The 15,762-nt window shown below is 31.7% G+C and overlaps 1 protein-coding gene across 2 annotated transcripts in view; it reads right to left on the reverse strand.

The window, feature by feature from the left end:
- LOC140054362 (uncharacterized) overlaps nt 1-15,762 on the reverse strand; it is a 53,848-nt gene that overhangs the window by 36,520 nt on the left and 1,566 nt on the right. For both annotated transcript variants that reach the window (XM_072099340.1, XM_072099331.1), the window contains exons 2-3: nt 14,500-14,647; nt 2,367-2,667 (exon numbers count right to left, since the gene is read on the reverse strand). In XM_072099340.1, the coding sequence (XP_071955441.1) occupies nt 2,367-2,667; nt 14,500-14,589 (391 nt within the window). In that variant the 5' untranslated portion in view covers nt 14,590-14,647. The remainder of the gene's footprint in view (nt 1-2,366; nt 2,668-14,499; nt 14,648-15,762) is intronic.

Raw genomic sequence — 15,762 nt, forward strand, 5'->3', positions numbered from 1 at the left:
GTATAGTATCTCTCAGCTGTTTTAAGATGAAATTAGTACACCCTGACTTATGTACATAAAGCAAGGTACCCACTGTACACTACATAGCCTTACAATGGCCTTTAATGTGTTGTGGGTCTTTTTAGGAATAAAATCAAACCAAAGTTAATATTGGACTTGGATAATTTAAACATGAAAATTATTCCACCAAAAAGGTACGGGCTTACCCTAGAGGTGTGCTTAAACTCAAGGTTTATCTTATACTAAGGTGTGTGCTTATACCTGAGTGCGGGCTTACAATGGGATGCGAATAAAATAAAATAAATTTCTGCATTCATATTTCTTCAACGTACGTATGTGCATGTTGTGTTTACATGGATAACCTAACTCGTCAAAAGTGACGAGTTCAAATCTTACAGTTTTATATTTATCATTGACGACTTAGCCAGAGCCGTATACAGATTTGTTATTTTAAGTATTTTATCTTTAGATCTCGACCATAAACATTTTTTTTATCCCTATGTTCTCTAAAAACATGTTTTGCCATTTTCCTCTGATAAAATCGTTTGCAAATCACAATACAATTAAATTACTAGTTCTCAAATTCATTCTATCAAAACACTTGAAGAACATTTAAAGATTTGTTTTTCTCCAAGATCCATACACTGGCTGTGATGACGTATACATTGTCTAATTTGCGTTGAATGCTTTAATACATTGAAACTAATTAACTTGCTTTCTTATCTAAGAATAGAATATTTTATTATCATTTAATGAATGCGAGAGAATGTATTCAATCTTCCTGAGTCAAGAAGATGTCTTTGTATAACACTTTCATCTTTCCAACCTTGAAAAAATGTAAAATGTACTTCATCCCCTCAGGTTATGATAAAATGTGTAGGTGGTAGTTAATATACTGTACAGATCATTAATTTCATTCTACTGTCAATATGCTAGCAATTAGCATTGTGAGTTTAATTTTCATTATGTATCAGAAAGGATGTGTTCTAATTGTCATTGGCTATGCTAATAGATTATTACACCGATTAGTTCCATTAGGTTTATCAGAGTAGGTTGTTTACAATCATTAATTTCCTTCTGTACACATTGTTTGTAATTGTATTGATTTTAATGTGTTTGATAATGTTATCATTGGCTATAAATAATGATAGATTATTACTTTAGAAATTGATATTCATACCACATACTGTACTGTAGTTACTGTATGACAGTACAGTAGGTTGTTTAAACATTCCTTCTACAAACTGTACATTGTGAATATTTAATTTTTTAGGAAATGTTTTTGTTTTATCATTGGCTAATAAAGCTCTATCTACACTATCAAACTACTTTGACAAAAAAGTGAGTTGTGCTCAAATATGGTAGTGATATGCCAAAATATGGTAGTGATATGATATCATCATGTCCATATATGGGTACATCACATTTTTTTGTCACATAAAGTTTGATAGTGTAGACAGAGCTTTATGATAGATTATTTACCTACAGTATAAAGTGACATTAGTACCCCATTGATTTATTAAAGAAAGTTTTTATACACAATCATAATGTTGTCCTTCTATACTCACTCAGTGTTTGATAATGTTATCATTGGCAAATAATGATGATAGATTATTACATGGAAAGGACATTAGTTACCCCATTAGGTTTATGGCAGTAGGTTGTATACAATCATTAATTTCCTTTACAGTACTAACCGTACCGTCTGTATTGTGAATATTTGATATTAATAGAGAATTTATGCTTGATAATGTTATCATTGGCTAATAATGACAGATTATTATATGGAAAAAACATTAGTACGTCCCATTATGTTTATGGCAGTAGGTTTTATACAATCAATCATTTTGTGTATACGATGTTAAAATAATTATAAAAAATTGATGTGTTTAATCGTTTTATGATAATTGCACCGAAAGTGGCATTGTAGTGTACAATAGAAACAAATCAGGTACTGTATTGTTTTGTAGAGGGCTTCGGTGCTTCGCCCCAGACCGGCTCCTGTGACAGCCTCAGCTAGCTTTGCACACATGGCACCTGGTTGGGAAATCCCGGCACCACCACAGGCTCTACCTAGTAATTGGTTTATTTCAATTTGATATCCATTGTAAAGTACAATACAACAAAATAAACCAGTCATAACAATAACATTGGCGACAAAAGTACAAAATATGTGGGGCTGTTGTATATCAAAAGCAATAGTAAAACAAAATATTAGAAAAAACATTTTTTTTTTGTACACGAAAAAAAGGACTTTTAAACGATCGTTTCATAGTACATACTATTGCACGCCATGTGACTAACATTTCGTCCAATCAAATGACAGAAATTTATTTAGGTGTTATATAAAACAAAATAATAAATACCAAACGCTGGAACACTCTTGTTATATTCTCTATTTGGCTGCAATTGTATAAGAGCTTCCAGCCACTCGTCCTGTACTTGTTCATTTTCCAGCACAATACAGAAGCAGTCGTTACGTGTATATAGCGCCAACATGTACTTATGCTTTGGGTCGTGTTTCTTATTGATGTTGAAGCAACAATTTAGTTGTATTGCTCGTTTTGAGGTAGAGCCAGATAGAAATTTCTTCTCGGAGTCATAGTATTCTAGAGTTGATATTCCAGTTGCACCACATCGAAGTACAAAGAACTTTCTTTTCATAGTCTGTGAAGAAATAAATAAATTTGATTTTATAGCTACTGTATGGATTGGTATGTACATTTTCAACTATTCCCTACTACTGTGGGGATGACAGTGCACTATGGGCCTGTTCGTAGGGGTTGAAAATACCAGCTTATTCCCGATTTCCGTTCGCGTGATCCAATTAACTTTTGGCTCAGGCTACAAAAAATTCGAGGCAAAATGTTCACCAAATTTGCAGGTTATTTCAGCGATAATCCAATTATACTCGGCCTTCGAGGATAATAAATCTCCGATAGAGGCAATGTGTCAAATTTTGACAAACGTTCGCTGCCTAGGCCCGTCATTTCTCCTACGAAGCTCTTCCATACAGGCTTCGAGAGCGATCGTCAGCTGGTGCTGTCCTTCGTCGTGTAACATTGGGCTCAAATTCTTCGTCAATGAGTAAAATAATGGTCGTCAGGAGAAGGCATATTTCGGCAGGATTATCGGCGTTAAGAGGCTAAAGGTTTGTCGCAAGGATAAGCAGTGTAAAAGGTAGCAAGTAATTGTTATTGTAAAGAAAGATCGCGAGTAAAAAATATACAACACGCAAAACTAGCGTGCGAAAATGTACGAACAACGCTCAATTTATAACCCGAGGCATGGGTGAAATTAAGCGCTTATTTTAACCACCGTACGAACACGACCTATGTCTGAATCAATCTAGAGCTATGATTCTGCTGCATATCATCAAAATGGTATAAAAATACTATAATAATATACGGTATGATTGTATATAATTACTTACTAAAGAAATATGGTATGTTAAAGGCAGCAGAAATGTCATACAATATCCAAAAACAAATCAAGATATTAATATGGTATACTGTTTTATTAGACCCATTTCTGCCTCCCCCCTCCCCCAAAAAAAAAAAAAAAAAACAATGTATATAAATATACTGTAATAATACTCAACAAATCTTGAAAATATATTTATAACTTTATTTAATTCTCAAGTCATGTCTTACTTGAAGATGTAAACTGTTTATAAATTGTATTTCCAACTTGATTGACATTACAATATCGTTGTCATCTAACATTCATTTGTTCAAGTCAAATCAAGTCAAGTATCATTTATTATCATTTGTTTTAAGAAAAAATATAGATATTCTGTTTGCTCTGTTGGCGGAGCACAATATCCAACGGACACAACACGAACTCAAAAACAAAAACATTACAAAAAAGTGTCTACATTATGTTTAAGGCTCTAATAGCTCCTGGAAAGAAACTATTTGTAAATCGTGCCTTATTGGCCTTAATAGAACAAAATTGCCGACCGCTGCGCATTAACTGGAACATACTAGAGGCCGGATGAAATTGATCATCTTTGATAGCCACTGCCTTTTTCAGAAGACGATCCGAAAATATGTTGCTATTGCGTATGTTAGTTATCTTTAATCATTGTGGATTACCAATTTAACTGTCTGTCTAACATGAAGCAAGACAGTACATTAGCATTCAGCCACCTGCTGCCTACACTTTGATGCAGAGACCACAGCACATATGTTCAGAATAAAGCCATACTTCAGATAAGGGCCTGTTCAGACAGAGTTACAGTTTGTATAATACGTGAAATATTAGTGGAACGAAGAATTTTATACTGTAAATTTACAGTGAAAGCAGTACAGTACATGATTAGTGGATGCTTACAGTACATACAGTATGTTATAAAAGTCTTAAATCAAACAATACACAAGTCATCACCAACTTATCAACTTGATCCTTGCTTTAAAATATCATCAGATCTTTTATTCCATTTGCGACATTTACATTACAATAAGAGTGGAATAGTTTTATGTTAATTTTTGAATTCGGGTAGAATTCTTCTTTTCGTATTTGTTTCGCACTTCGTGGAAAAGGGCTATTGTCGGGTTTATCCAGGTAAGCAGGCACGTAATAGACTACAAAATTACTGTTTTTTGTTTTACCTTAATATAGACCAACATGTTTTAATGGGATTAGTCAAATGTAAGCTGTTGATGTAATTTAGCAAAATCAAATCAGCAACACCAATTACTGAACCTGGGTCCCCTAAAAAAACAGGTGCTTCTAGTTCTACAGTCACTTATACATTTATTCTGACCATGATATGATTTAGAACAAAGGAAAGTAATACAAAAATCCTATAAAACTTAAGTGCACAACTTTATTTGCATTATTTTGATTTATTGAAAGGCAAGTGCAAAATTAATAAAACTAACTTGCTAATTGTGCAATATGCTTTTTTACTGCTGTACTAAATATAACCCTCAATTACATGTCACTATATTTTTATAGCTAAAATTAAATTGAAATAAATCAATTAATTAGTCTATGACTACATTTTTTTTAAAAAGTTAAAGCAGACAACTCCCTGGTTAAAGTCTTGATTATCATTAGTCAAACTACAAAATACTGTACCATAATAAAAATAAGATTAAATTAATTTGAAACAGACATTTAAAATCTAATGTTAGTTTTATTTAAAAAGGAAAGAAAATATTATAGAGGTTACCTTATTAGAGGTTTCACAACATTAAGCGCTATATAAATCCAGGATATTATTATTAGTTTGAAAGATGGAACAGTCCCTTAGATTACCCAAACAGGATAGCGTAAAAGTGCAATTTTTATTATTGTAAGCTGATGTATTGTATTTATCAATCTCCTTCTTTTGTTAATTTCCCCATGAGGGATGAATAAAGATTATATTGAACTTAACATGACCATAGATCTTTTGCAATACAACTTTCAACATTTAAGGAGATGGAGTGGGGCAGATGGCTGGGTCACCCCTTGATGTCTGCCTACTGTAGTTGTTTAGTTATTTACTGTATAAATAATCCGTAGCTTAATAACCATGATATTTATAATTTCCTACAGTAAAAATACAGCATACAGTACTAGTAGTAAAATCTAATAAATCTTTGCAGGTGAAAGTAAATCTCTTGATAGAAAAGTAACATTTTTTTTCAAGGCCAAAATGAAAAGACAGATTACCTAGAAAACAAGCATAAAACATGTAAACTGAGGGATGTCAGGGTATTAGAAAGGTATAATATTAATGATGTTTAGCCTTCAGGACCATTTTTCCCAAGGCCTAATAAAACAAATATAAATCAAGCATAAAGTGAAAAGTAACTGTAAAAAGTAAATGCTGTGATGTCATGCTATATGGATGTTACATCAAGACTTTTTTCTGTTGCATAAAAAGAATAATCGTATTTATCGCATTTAATTTTGCAAAATTTGTACTTGTAAAAATTGTTTATCAGTGGGTCATCATTAACGAAAAATGTTGATAAAGTTGGTAGTTGACTTTAAGGCAGGAAGGACAGTCAATTAATATAACTGTTATTTTTGTTTTAATTAAAATTTGGATAGCGATAACCAGTTAAATAGCGTGCCAACACCAAATCGAGAAGGACAATCAAGCAATTTTGTTCGGTTTCTGCGTCCAGTAAATTGGGGGTTATTTATTCACAGGGTTTTATTTTTGTAGCAGTGGTGCAGGTACTGTAGTCTATTTGAGTGCTACTGTAGCTTTACCTGGATAAACCGACAATAGCCTTTCTCCTCAAAAGAGTGAGATATAACTAAAAAAGTAGACATTTTCATTTTACACTCCTCTACAAAAATGGTATAGTCCAGAAAAAGATGCTTTCAGGTAAAAACCATATTTTCACTTATAAACAAAACATTGCAAGATATGACATCAAGTAAAAATTACTCTACTACCTAGTAAATTAAAATGTCAATGTCATTGTCATTCTTGTGTCAAAATACTCATAAAGTAACAATTTTAAGCCTGCTAGTAAAGAATAGTTTGCCAAAGGCCTAAAATATCCTAAACACATAGAACATAAATTAAAGTTTAAAAGCACTGCTAGTGGATGTCAAGCTACCTGAAGTGTAATACAATTTTAAGCCATGTGAGCATATTGTAAGGCAATAAAAGCACATTACAGATGGATCTTTAAAGCCTCTGAAAGCTTCAGAGAATACAACCCCAGATAAAGGTCACAAACGCATTATATTTAGCAATGTTTCTATTAGTAGGGGTCATGTTTCAACTACCTGTCACATGTTTAAATGAGCGTATTATATTTTGGGTATTTTATATGTTATTGTCGATAACCACCCACCCAACTGATTTAAATGGTAATTTGGAGGCAGAAATGCGGACAATACAATATGAAAATAATATTTTTGATAAACAGTTTGTTTGACACTATGCAGCAGAAACAGATTCTGGCTTGAGACACTGTAAGTGTATGGTATCGTTTCTCTATATTTTTTTTTCAATAATTGCATGACTGTGACTTAAGTAACACATTTCTGACTCGAAAAAAAAAAGGTCATTTAGGTTTCCCCTTCCCTCACTAACTTTTTTCAGACTGTCGACTCTACAACAATATTCTTTTATTTATACTATATGAGGGCCTGTTTCTAGCATTTAAAGCCAAATAATTAAAAAGTATACTGAATACTACTTTTTTAAAATTCTTTATAAATAAAGAACAAATAATGTAAAAAATTAAATATAATTGCACGCACATCGACAAACATGACAGGGTCGGAAACAGAATAATAATAATTCTGTTTGAATGTGTTCAGAAAAAGACGTACGTACACAACGACGTTACGAAAAGAAATGATGACGATGATAAGTGGGTGTGTCTCACTTGAGGGCGTACTGGTGGCGAACTGATCCATTATCCGACGGGGGTGGAGAAAAATTAATGTTATTAATGTTCTTCTTTTCGTAATGTTTACCTCTCGTCGGAGAGAGAGGCTTATGTTGGTTTATCCAGGTAAGCTAGGCACGATATAGACTCTATAATAATAACTAAAAAACAATTAATTAATGATTAACCATACAGATGGTAATAATTATAGAATTAGATTATAAAGTATTTTGTTAATTACAACAACGGGTAGCTCAATTTCCAAAGGTGTCGATGGTAATTGCCTCGTCGATTTCCGGGACAATTTGACGTAAACAGATCAATACATTGTCAGATAGCATAACATAATCAATATCTAGAAAAAGATATGAACATGGATTTTTTTATAGAAATATCTTTAGAATAGCTTATGAATATCAGATGTCACAGCTAAGCCAATAGGATGTCAGTGGGTCAAAGGTCATGGTCACTGTGTTTGTTTTTAAATTTCGGTCCATTTAAAAAAATAACAATTGTTATAGTATGGTTGAGAGGGCATTATGGTTCAATCGCCATATCATAACTGGTAGACAGATAGGTTCAATTCAAATCTAATAATTTAGAAATCAAAACTGTCAGTGTTATTTAGTATTTGTTGGGACAATTTTATGATATCATTATTATTATTTACACAGATATCAAATTCATCTTAGAATTGCATCGCTTACCAGGTCGAAATTGTAAAGAGATACAAAATGGTACTGGACTATTATTCTGAAAGAAATCCATACTTTACGAATAACCAGATTGCAATGTTATGCCAATCCATGGATGCACAGTTTTGGAGGAGGCGACTACTGTAAGAAGGCATTTTTTTAAAACCAAAGTCAGATAAAAACATAATATAAAAACAAATATTCTCTCTAAAAGAAGAAATGAATAACGTTCCAGACAGCATTAACCTGAAATGACCTTTCCATAAACTCTACTAGAAATTAATTAAAAAATCTTTCTGCATATCTTTTTATACAGAAAACAATTAATGAAATCATCATGAATGCCTATATTATCAACTGTGCTTTGAAAATGGCTGGGTTTATTAAGTAGAAAGACAAATTTTAAGCTCTGTCTACACTATCAAACAACACTGACAAAAAAAGTGTGATGGCCTCAAACATGGTAGTGATATGCATAATATGGTGGTGATACAGTATGACATCATCATGTCCATATTGGGCACATCATATTTTTTTGTCATATAAAGTTTGATAGTATAGAAATATCAATTTGCACAGTATTTTTATCAATGCAATTTTCTTTTACTAGATTCCAAACTTTCTCTAGAATAAAATTATAATGATTTTCCCGCACCTCACTTCACCATTCATTCATTTATCCCCTCTAATTCAAAATTCTGGATCCACCAAGTCCTGATATAAACAAATAAATAACCACTACAATAAATAATTGAATAAAAGGTTCAGGGAGATGTTAAAATTAATCAACTATCAGTTTCCATGATTAATTTACCTTTAAATGCTGTTCAGTTGACTGACTCAACTCAATAATAACTGGTGCCAATAGGAATGATGACTGTAAAATTCATAGCCTGTGTCAAAGAATGTGTCACTTTGGTCCTACTGTATGTAGCTATCAATATCAGGGTACATTTTGCAACCTACTGTATGGGTTACACATTGCATCAAGTTTTGGATTTATGGATTTCGAAAACCTGGTGTTGTTGTGTTGGAGTTGGTTTAGGTTAAATACATGAAATAAATATAATTGAATCAAAGCTATAAAACTGATACATATACTGTATACTGTATCTATTTCAATAGTTTCCTATTGCTCAGAAATCATTTTAGCATCCAGAGTGACGTTATTAAAAAATAGGATTACTACAGTACGTGGAAGTCTAGGTTCACAAAGATTTACTTCTGTAGTTTGTACTCACAAACATGACATTAAGCTTTTGCTAGATAATAAAATTTACACAAAATATTATTTATATCTGTGCACATATAAAAGCCTGGTTATACCCTGTACTCCATTCCAATCATTATTGGAACGGTCTAACGTTCGGTCTGATAGACGGAGCAAAGTTGAAACAGAATAAAATATGGTTGATCAGTAAAAAAATATGCATCCTCGTAAGTCTCTTTTTAAACAGATAATTCATCCTGAGACCTGGCATGGTTAACGCAGAAACTACAACCTATAGTACTGTGAGTTGCCGTCGCTAGTTTTTCGACATCAATTTGTACCGTAATGCTGAAAATTACTTTTCCCTTTACCTTCCCGATGCGAAAGCTCTCTTGTTATATACAAGGCATTCATAACTAGAATTGAGCATCTCGTCATCACAGTAATCGCAGGTGAATGTTTTGGCAACAAGAATTTAAGGGCATAAAATTAGCCAGTTAAAATAAATAGTTTCAGCTGCTGTGGTTACTCAGATAAAATGGGTACATACTGTATATAGTACAACAGAATACAGTATGCACAATTGGTTTATGCGGTATAAAAAGAATAAAAACTAACTCTCTACAGGCCTTCAATAAATACAACAGTCAAACTACTTTAAAAATGTTTATATCATTGTACTTTATCCGGGGGAACTAATGTACAATATTGTACACTTTATGTTTGGCACTGCAGTGCAAATATAGGACATGTAAAATTATACTACTGTATAACAATAACAATCAGTGCAGTACTGTAAATGAAAGATGTTTAAAAACATAAAAAATCTAATAAAAACTTTAATGACTTCCTGCTACTCTCTACCAAAGCATGATCAAAGAGAGCTCTACCAGGAAAAGGGATAGAAAATCAAAGTTTCTCATATTTCACAGAAATAAAAACCACATCTTAATAACAGTTGTCTAATCAGTTTCCCTTTGTTCTTGTTTTTTCTAAATTTAGTAGAAGTATGAAGTTAAAAACACAAAAGTAAACTTCAGACTTTTGAAATAAAGTGTCCATCCATGGAACACATGGAAGTTAAGTTAATTAATATAGCAATATTAATTTAAGTTACAGTAAATAATCAACAAGATTTTTTTAAACCCAGCATCTGCTGCTCCTTATTGTATAGTGTTTTTTACATAGAAAACCCTCCTTAAAATAATCAATGAAGAGAGAGCTTTATTTATTGATGTCATACATAACTGATTGGTATTTGCAGAAATTGATAATAAATGGTACGTACAGTATATAAACATTAGAATTCAAAACAATACAGGATATATCCTTTTATTATCCAATATAATGAAAATTACCACACCCATATCTTGGCTTGCCTTATTAAATATAAAAGAAAAAAGAACTATTTTAATCTAACCAATCTTTTGTTATATAATGTTCAACACACTATTTATTAATATTTAATAATATTATGAACAACAATCACCAGTATCATTTTGCAGTTTGTTTTTGTCTTAATTCCTTATCTCAATGGTCTCAGTTTATTTGATTAAGCTACTGAATCTTTTCTTGTTTAAACAGTATATAAATGTCATCACTGCAACAAACACCAGAACAAACAAACATCATCCTAGACTATCCAGAAGTACTATGACCTTTAACCTCTTATACAGTAGGCCTATAATTCTAGGCCTACAGTATAATTCCAGGCCTGTAAAAATGAAATCATCATACATAGTACAAATTTTCTCCTGGAGTTGTTTGTGTGTTTCTAAAGAATTGACCTATACCCTCAGATAGACAGTTTATTATGAAGTTTACAACCAGGTTGCTTGTGATGATATTCTAATTTGAACTTTAACCCCAGATATAGGTCTATCACAAAGGAAGCATGTTGTTTGTGAAGATTCCTAATTTGTAATTAGCGTCATCAGTAAGATGTTGTAATGTAAGAGTAATCTATTATCTAATCAATCACTTGAGATGAATAATTTAATACAACAATAAAAAAAAGTGTGTCAGTTCTCACATACTGTACTGTACATTACTGTACTGTACATTACTGTACTGATGACGAAATGAAATATCAGAAATGTAAAAAAAATAGACAGAAACATGGCTGGTATAATAGTTTTTCTCAGAATTTTATCTGAAAAATTCGTGCTCATTTTCCTGCTAAACAACACAGTAGCGGTCATACGAATGAAGATAATAAGAAATGAAGAACACTACAACTTTTTTTTACCTACATCAAACCATCATTTTGCGTTTTAAGCTGTAACCACCAGTGTTGTTAAACATGCTATTTATTGGAGGGCAATTCAACAGCCTGTGGGGGTTTTTAGGGTCGTTCAACAACATGCATTTATTGGGGTTTAATGGGTATTCAGCATTGGCTTTTTTTTACATTAAAAGTTACAGTACTAGATAGTACTAAAGAAAATGTATTCACCTTTTATTTTACTAGTCAGAAGCACTACAGGACTGGTTTACAATGATAAAACTGTACTACAAGACTATAATTAACTTTCTACAATGACCATGAGAATTGAGTCTTTGCCTAATGGGTCGAGAATCAAAGAACCAAGAAATTCTATAATCTAGAGCTTAAAAAGTAATGTATACTGTATTTCACTGAAAATCTACCTTAATCCAATATAAGAGTTATTTTGACAATAAATGGGAGGCTATTCCAGCCTATGCATTAATAATCCATTTTAAAAGTTGAACAACTGAGGACAACTGTTAATTCATGTCAATGTTGAAAATGCAAACGGCGATGGAAAAGCAAATTTCAACACCATTTCCAATTTTGTCAACATTTAATCCTAATTTTGTTTTGGGATTCGGCATGTATAGAATATTTGTAATTTGCCAGAAGGATAAAGAAATGTTGAATTTTTACAAAGCATTTCTTAAAAATAATAATTATGTATTAATTATAGTACTGTAATTTACACTTTACTGCAATAAAAAAAAATTTCTTTCATTTTTTTAGGTTAAGGTTTTTCATTTTTAGGTTAAGGTTTTTCATTTTTAGGTTAAGGTTTTTCATTTTTGTTGTCTTCACTGTTTCCTTTATAACCAGTTTACTATTAATATGAAAACAATTTGTGTAAAACTAATAAATCACTTTTATAATAACCGAATCTACACAGCAAGCTTCACCCACATTCACACCATATTAAATTTGATTAATAAAAAATAGATTAAATTCTCTAGGAATTTATGCTTTTAATATTAATTTTTATTATTTTTTAAGGTCAAATATTATAAACCAACTTATACAGTACATAATTTCTATTGTTGAATATTGTTGCAGCTGGCTAACATTAACAACAATAAAACTTTTGTTAATGTAACATTATACTGTAGGTACCTGTAATTATTTAATGTCATAATAAAATTAAGCCGAGATGCCAATAAAAAAACATACTGCGTATGAATGGTGTGTTCAGTATATGTAATCAAATTACCAGAGTTATCAGCTACAGTATTTTTAGTCTATTATCATGTACTTTGTTCACAACCAAATTATTAACATTTTATTAACAATAAAAGATGAATTTATATTGAACATTAATAGCAATATTGATTTTGGCTTGGGGTATAGTGTGAACATGCATTAATATTTCTATAGAATGCCATACAGTACTTTATATGATGATAACAATGTATTGTAAAATTGATTAAAAACATCGTTTTGTAATCAAAGAGTCCATAAGTTATTAACAGCACATGTCTGATGATGATAATAAATGGTATTTTATTTAACTATTGACTTTTGATTAATTAATTCTTAACATTTCACTTCAGTACAAAGAAAGAAATGTACATTTAATATAGGATTACACATTTTTACATACAATTCATGTAAATAATTTCACGAAAAAATAATACAGAATAAAAAAAAAAAATGTGTACATCTTTTAAAAGGAAAGCTATTGGACCTACATTCCTAGGCTTGTTAAATAATAATAATATCATTTCATAAATTACATTTTTTAAAGTAGAGGCTAGGGTATCATTAAAAGAGCTATTCAAACCAGTGTGAAAAGTATGCATACTGTACACATTTAATAGGTAGAGGAATGTAGTTTTATGAATGGACGACAAAATAGTTGATACCACATTAACAATGTTAAATACAACAATACTGGATAGTATTTTGACAATGTTTAGTAATGACCCATGATGCCTGTTCAGTAATAGTAAAGATGTCTTACTCTTCTTAATACTGTTTAATTCTTCAGGGCCAGTCCAAAAATAAAACGGGATTGCTATTCTGATACTACTGTAGCTACTGTTGGCTACTGTACACGTTTAAGCGTGGTTGGAAAACAACATCATCATGTACCTAGGGTTCTTGGGTGGGTGCTGTACAGTATTGAAGGCCCTTAAGTGGAAGAATACTGTACTGTATGAAGGTGGGTATTCCAACTAGCAAAACTAAATCCAAGGTGGCTATCAACTCCTTCGTCGCAATTCAATGTGTACTGTAGTAACGGAAGAGTGGCTGGTGAACTGGTTGAAGCACAGTTTAATCAATTTTCATACAGTGGTTACTGTATGGCTAACTGCTGCAAGGAGTCCTTCGCTGTACAGGTTAATTGTGAAGAAAAGCTTTTAAAGCATTTTCCATTTAAGTGACATAAATGCATGGATTTGAACATGCCAACTAGTAAAAGTTAATTTTCCTAATGGAAGCACAAGGTCAATAATACATTTATGATTAATTTGTTTTATATAAAAATTATGTATCTTAACAAAATAGTTAATAATAATAGAGATTTGTGATCTCAAGACGAACAGCCATTAAAAACTTGTTAAGGAATGATTAATGATGGCGTTTCTGGGGACACCCCCAAAATATTTAGATTTAAATGCACCATACAGTACATCCATACAATTTGGTTAAAATTACTAAATAGAAATGTTTCAGGCTTACTGTGATTAGATACAGTAGCACTGCTGTTTAAAACACTAATTCTGATAACAGTATAAATGCTGTTATTCTTTTGTTTTGTTCATAATCTTTAACATAAAATGTATTCCTTCCAGCTTCTGTTTGTTCTTACTTTGTTTTGAATTTGTCAGTGACCTTTGCATTGTAAACCATTAATTATAATCACACAGTACAAACAATTAGACAAACATCCTTGCTAGGTTAATTTTGATATCTAAACTTAAAGTTATATAATGATAATTAATTTATTGTTTGTTTATTGTCAATATTTACCTTATACTTAAGTAGATAGCCTGTCTTGATGATGCTATCTTTAGCATTTTCCGGTGGCACTGTCACCAACGTAGTTGAACTATCCGTCATAATGCCCTTTCGCTTTAAATCTACAGTTGTATATTATTACCAAAACGAATCATCTTTTCTGTTTAAAAAGAAAAATACAAAATTTATAATACTGTATGATTGTTAAAGTTTCACCAACCAACAGTGGTTTTGGTAGTCTATGAGTGCTAGAATACCTGGATAAACCAGAAGAGCGAGATATAACTCGAAAAGTAGACATTTTCACTGATCACCCTTTTAACAAATGGTATAGTCAATGAACTATGCCATTAGGTGGGAGCTTCCCCACTAACCACCATCATCATTTAATTTCAAGACATGAGTACGTAACCATGTCTTTAAGAGAGCTCTTCAAGGATAAAGGGCTATTGTTGGTTTATCCAGGTAAGCTAGGCACGAAATAGACAAGTGAAGATGTGATCCCAAGCAAGGGCAGGCTCATTTGAACAAAGATATTGGGCACACAGTATGTAACTTGTAAGGCTAGAGGAAAACTTTGTATACATGAGCTCAGCAGTGGCGTTACTAATGAGCGACAAGTACTATACCACATCTTACCGTTGCATAGTTTACACCACAGAGCTAACTTCAGTGATGCTTCAATAATTTTGACCTTATTTCCAGAGATTTACCAATTACTTATGTTTTTACTGTATATTAATTAGGCCTTCTTAATAGTGTCAAATAAAGACTAGCTACTAAGGTGCTCTCTGCTCTTCAATCCGTAACGCAATAATTTTTTTATGTTAAAAGGAGAGTATTATAATGGCTAAAAAAACCTAGTAACTTTTGAAAAAGAAAAAATTTAAACAAAAAAGACGTCACAAATTGGAAATCAAGATGGTTGTTATTCAAGTATGGCATATAGGCTACATTTAAAAAAGAGAGGGACAACCAGTTGTATTTGGATTGCTTATGTTAGACCTTTGCCACACATCATTTTGTTTTCAAGCTGACTTTTTTTGAATACTGTAATAAAAATAATGTGAAATAAAATGTCCATTAAAACAAAAATAAATTATAATAATTAATTTTAAAGGTAAACAAATTTCGCAGAGCTGCTTGCTGCCAATTTTATAGATTGTTGTACAGTCTTTCAAACCCATAATGATGCATGATCAATGGATGTCCTAAAATGTTGACTACTACAGTATATGTATAACAACAAAAACAAGATAACTTGACATTACCGTA

This window comes from Antedon mediterranea, chromosome 1 (assembly GCF_964355755.1).
Source record: "Antedon mediterranea chromosome 1, ecAntMedi1.1, whole genome shotgun sequence".
In the NCBI taxonomy this organism is placed as follows: domain Eukaryota; kingdom Metazoa; phylum Echinodermata; class Crinoidea; order Comatulida; family Antedonidae; genus Antedon; species Antedon mediterranea.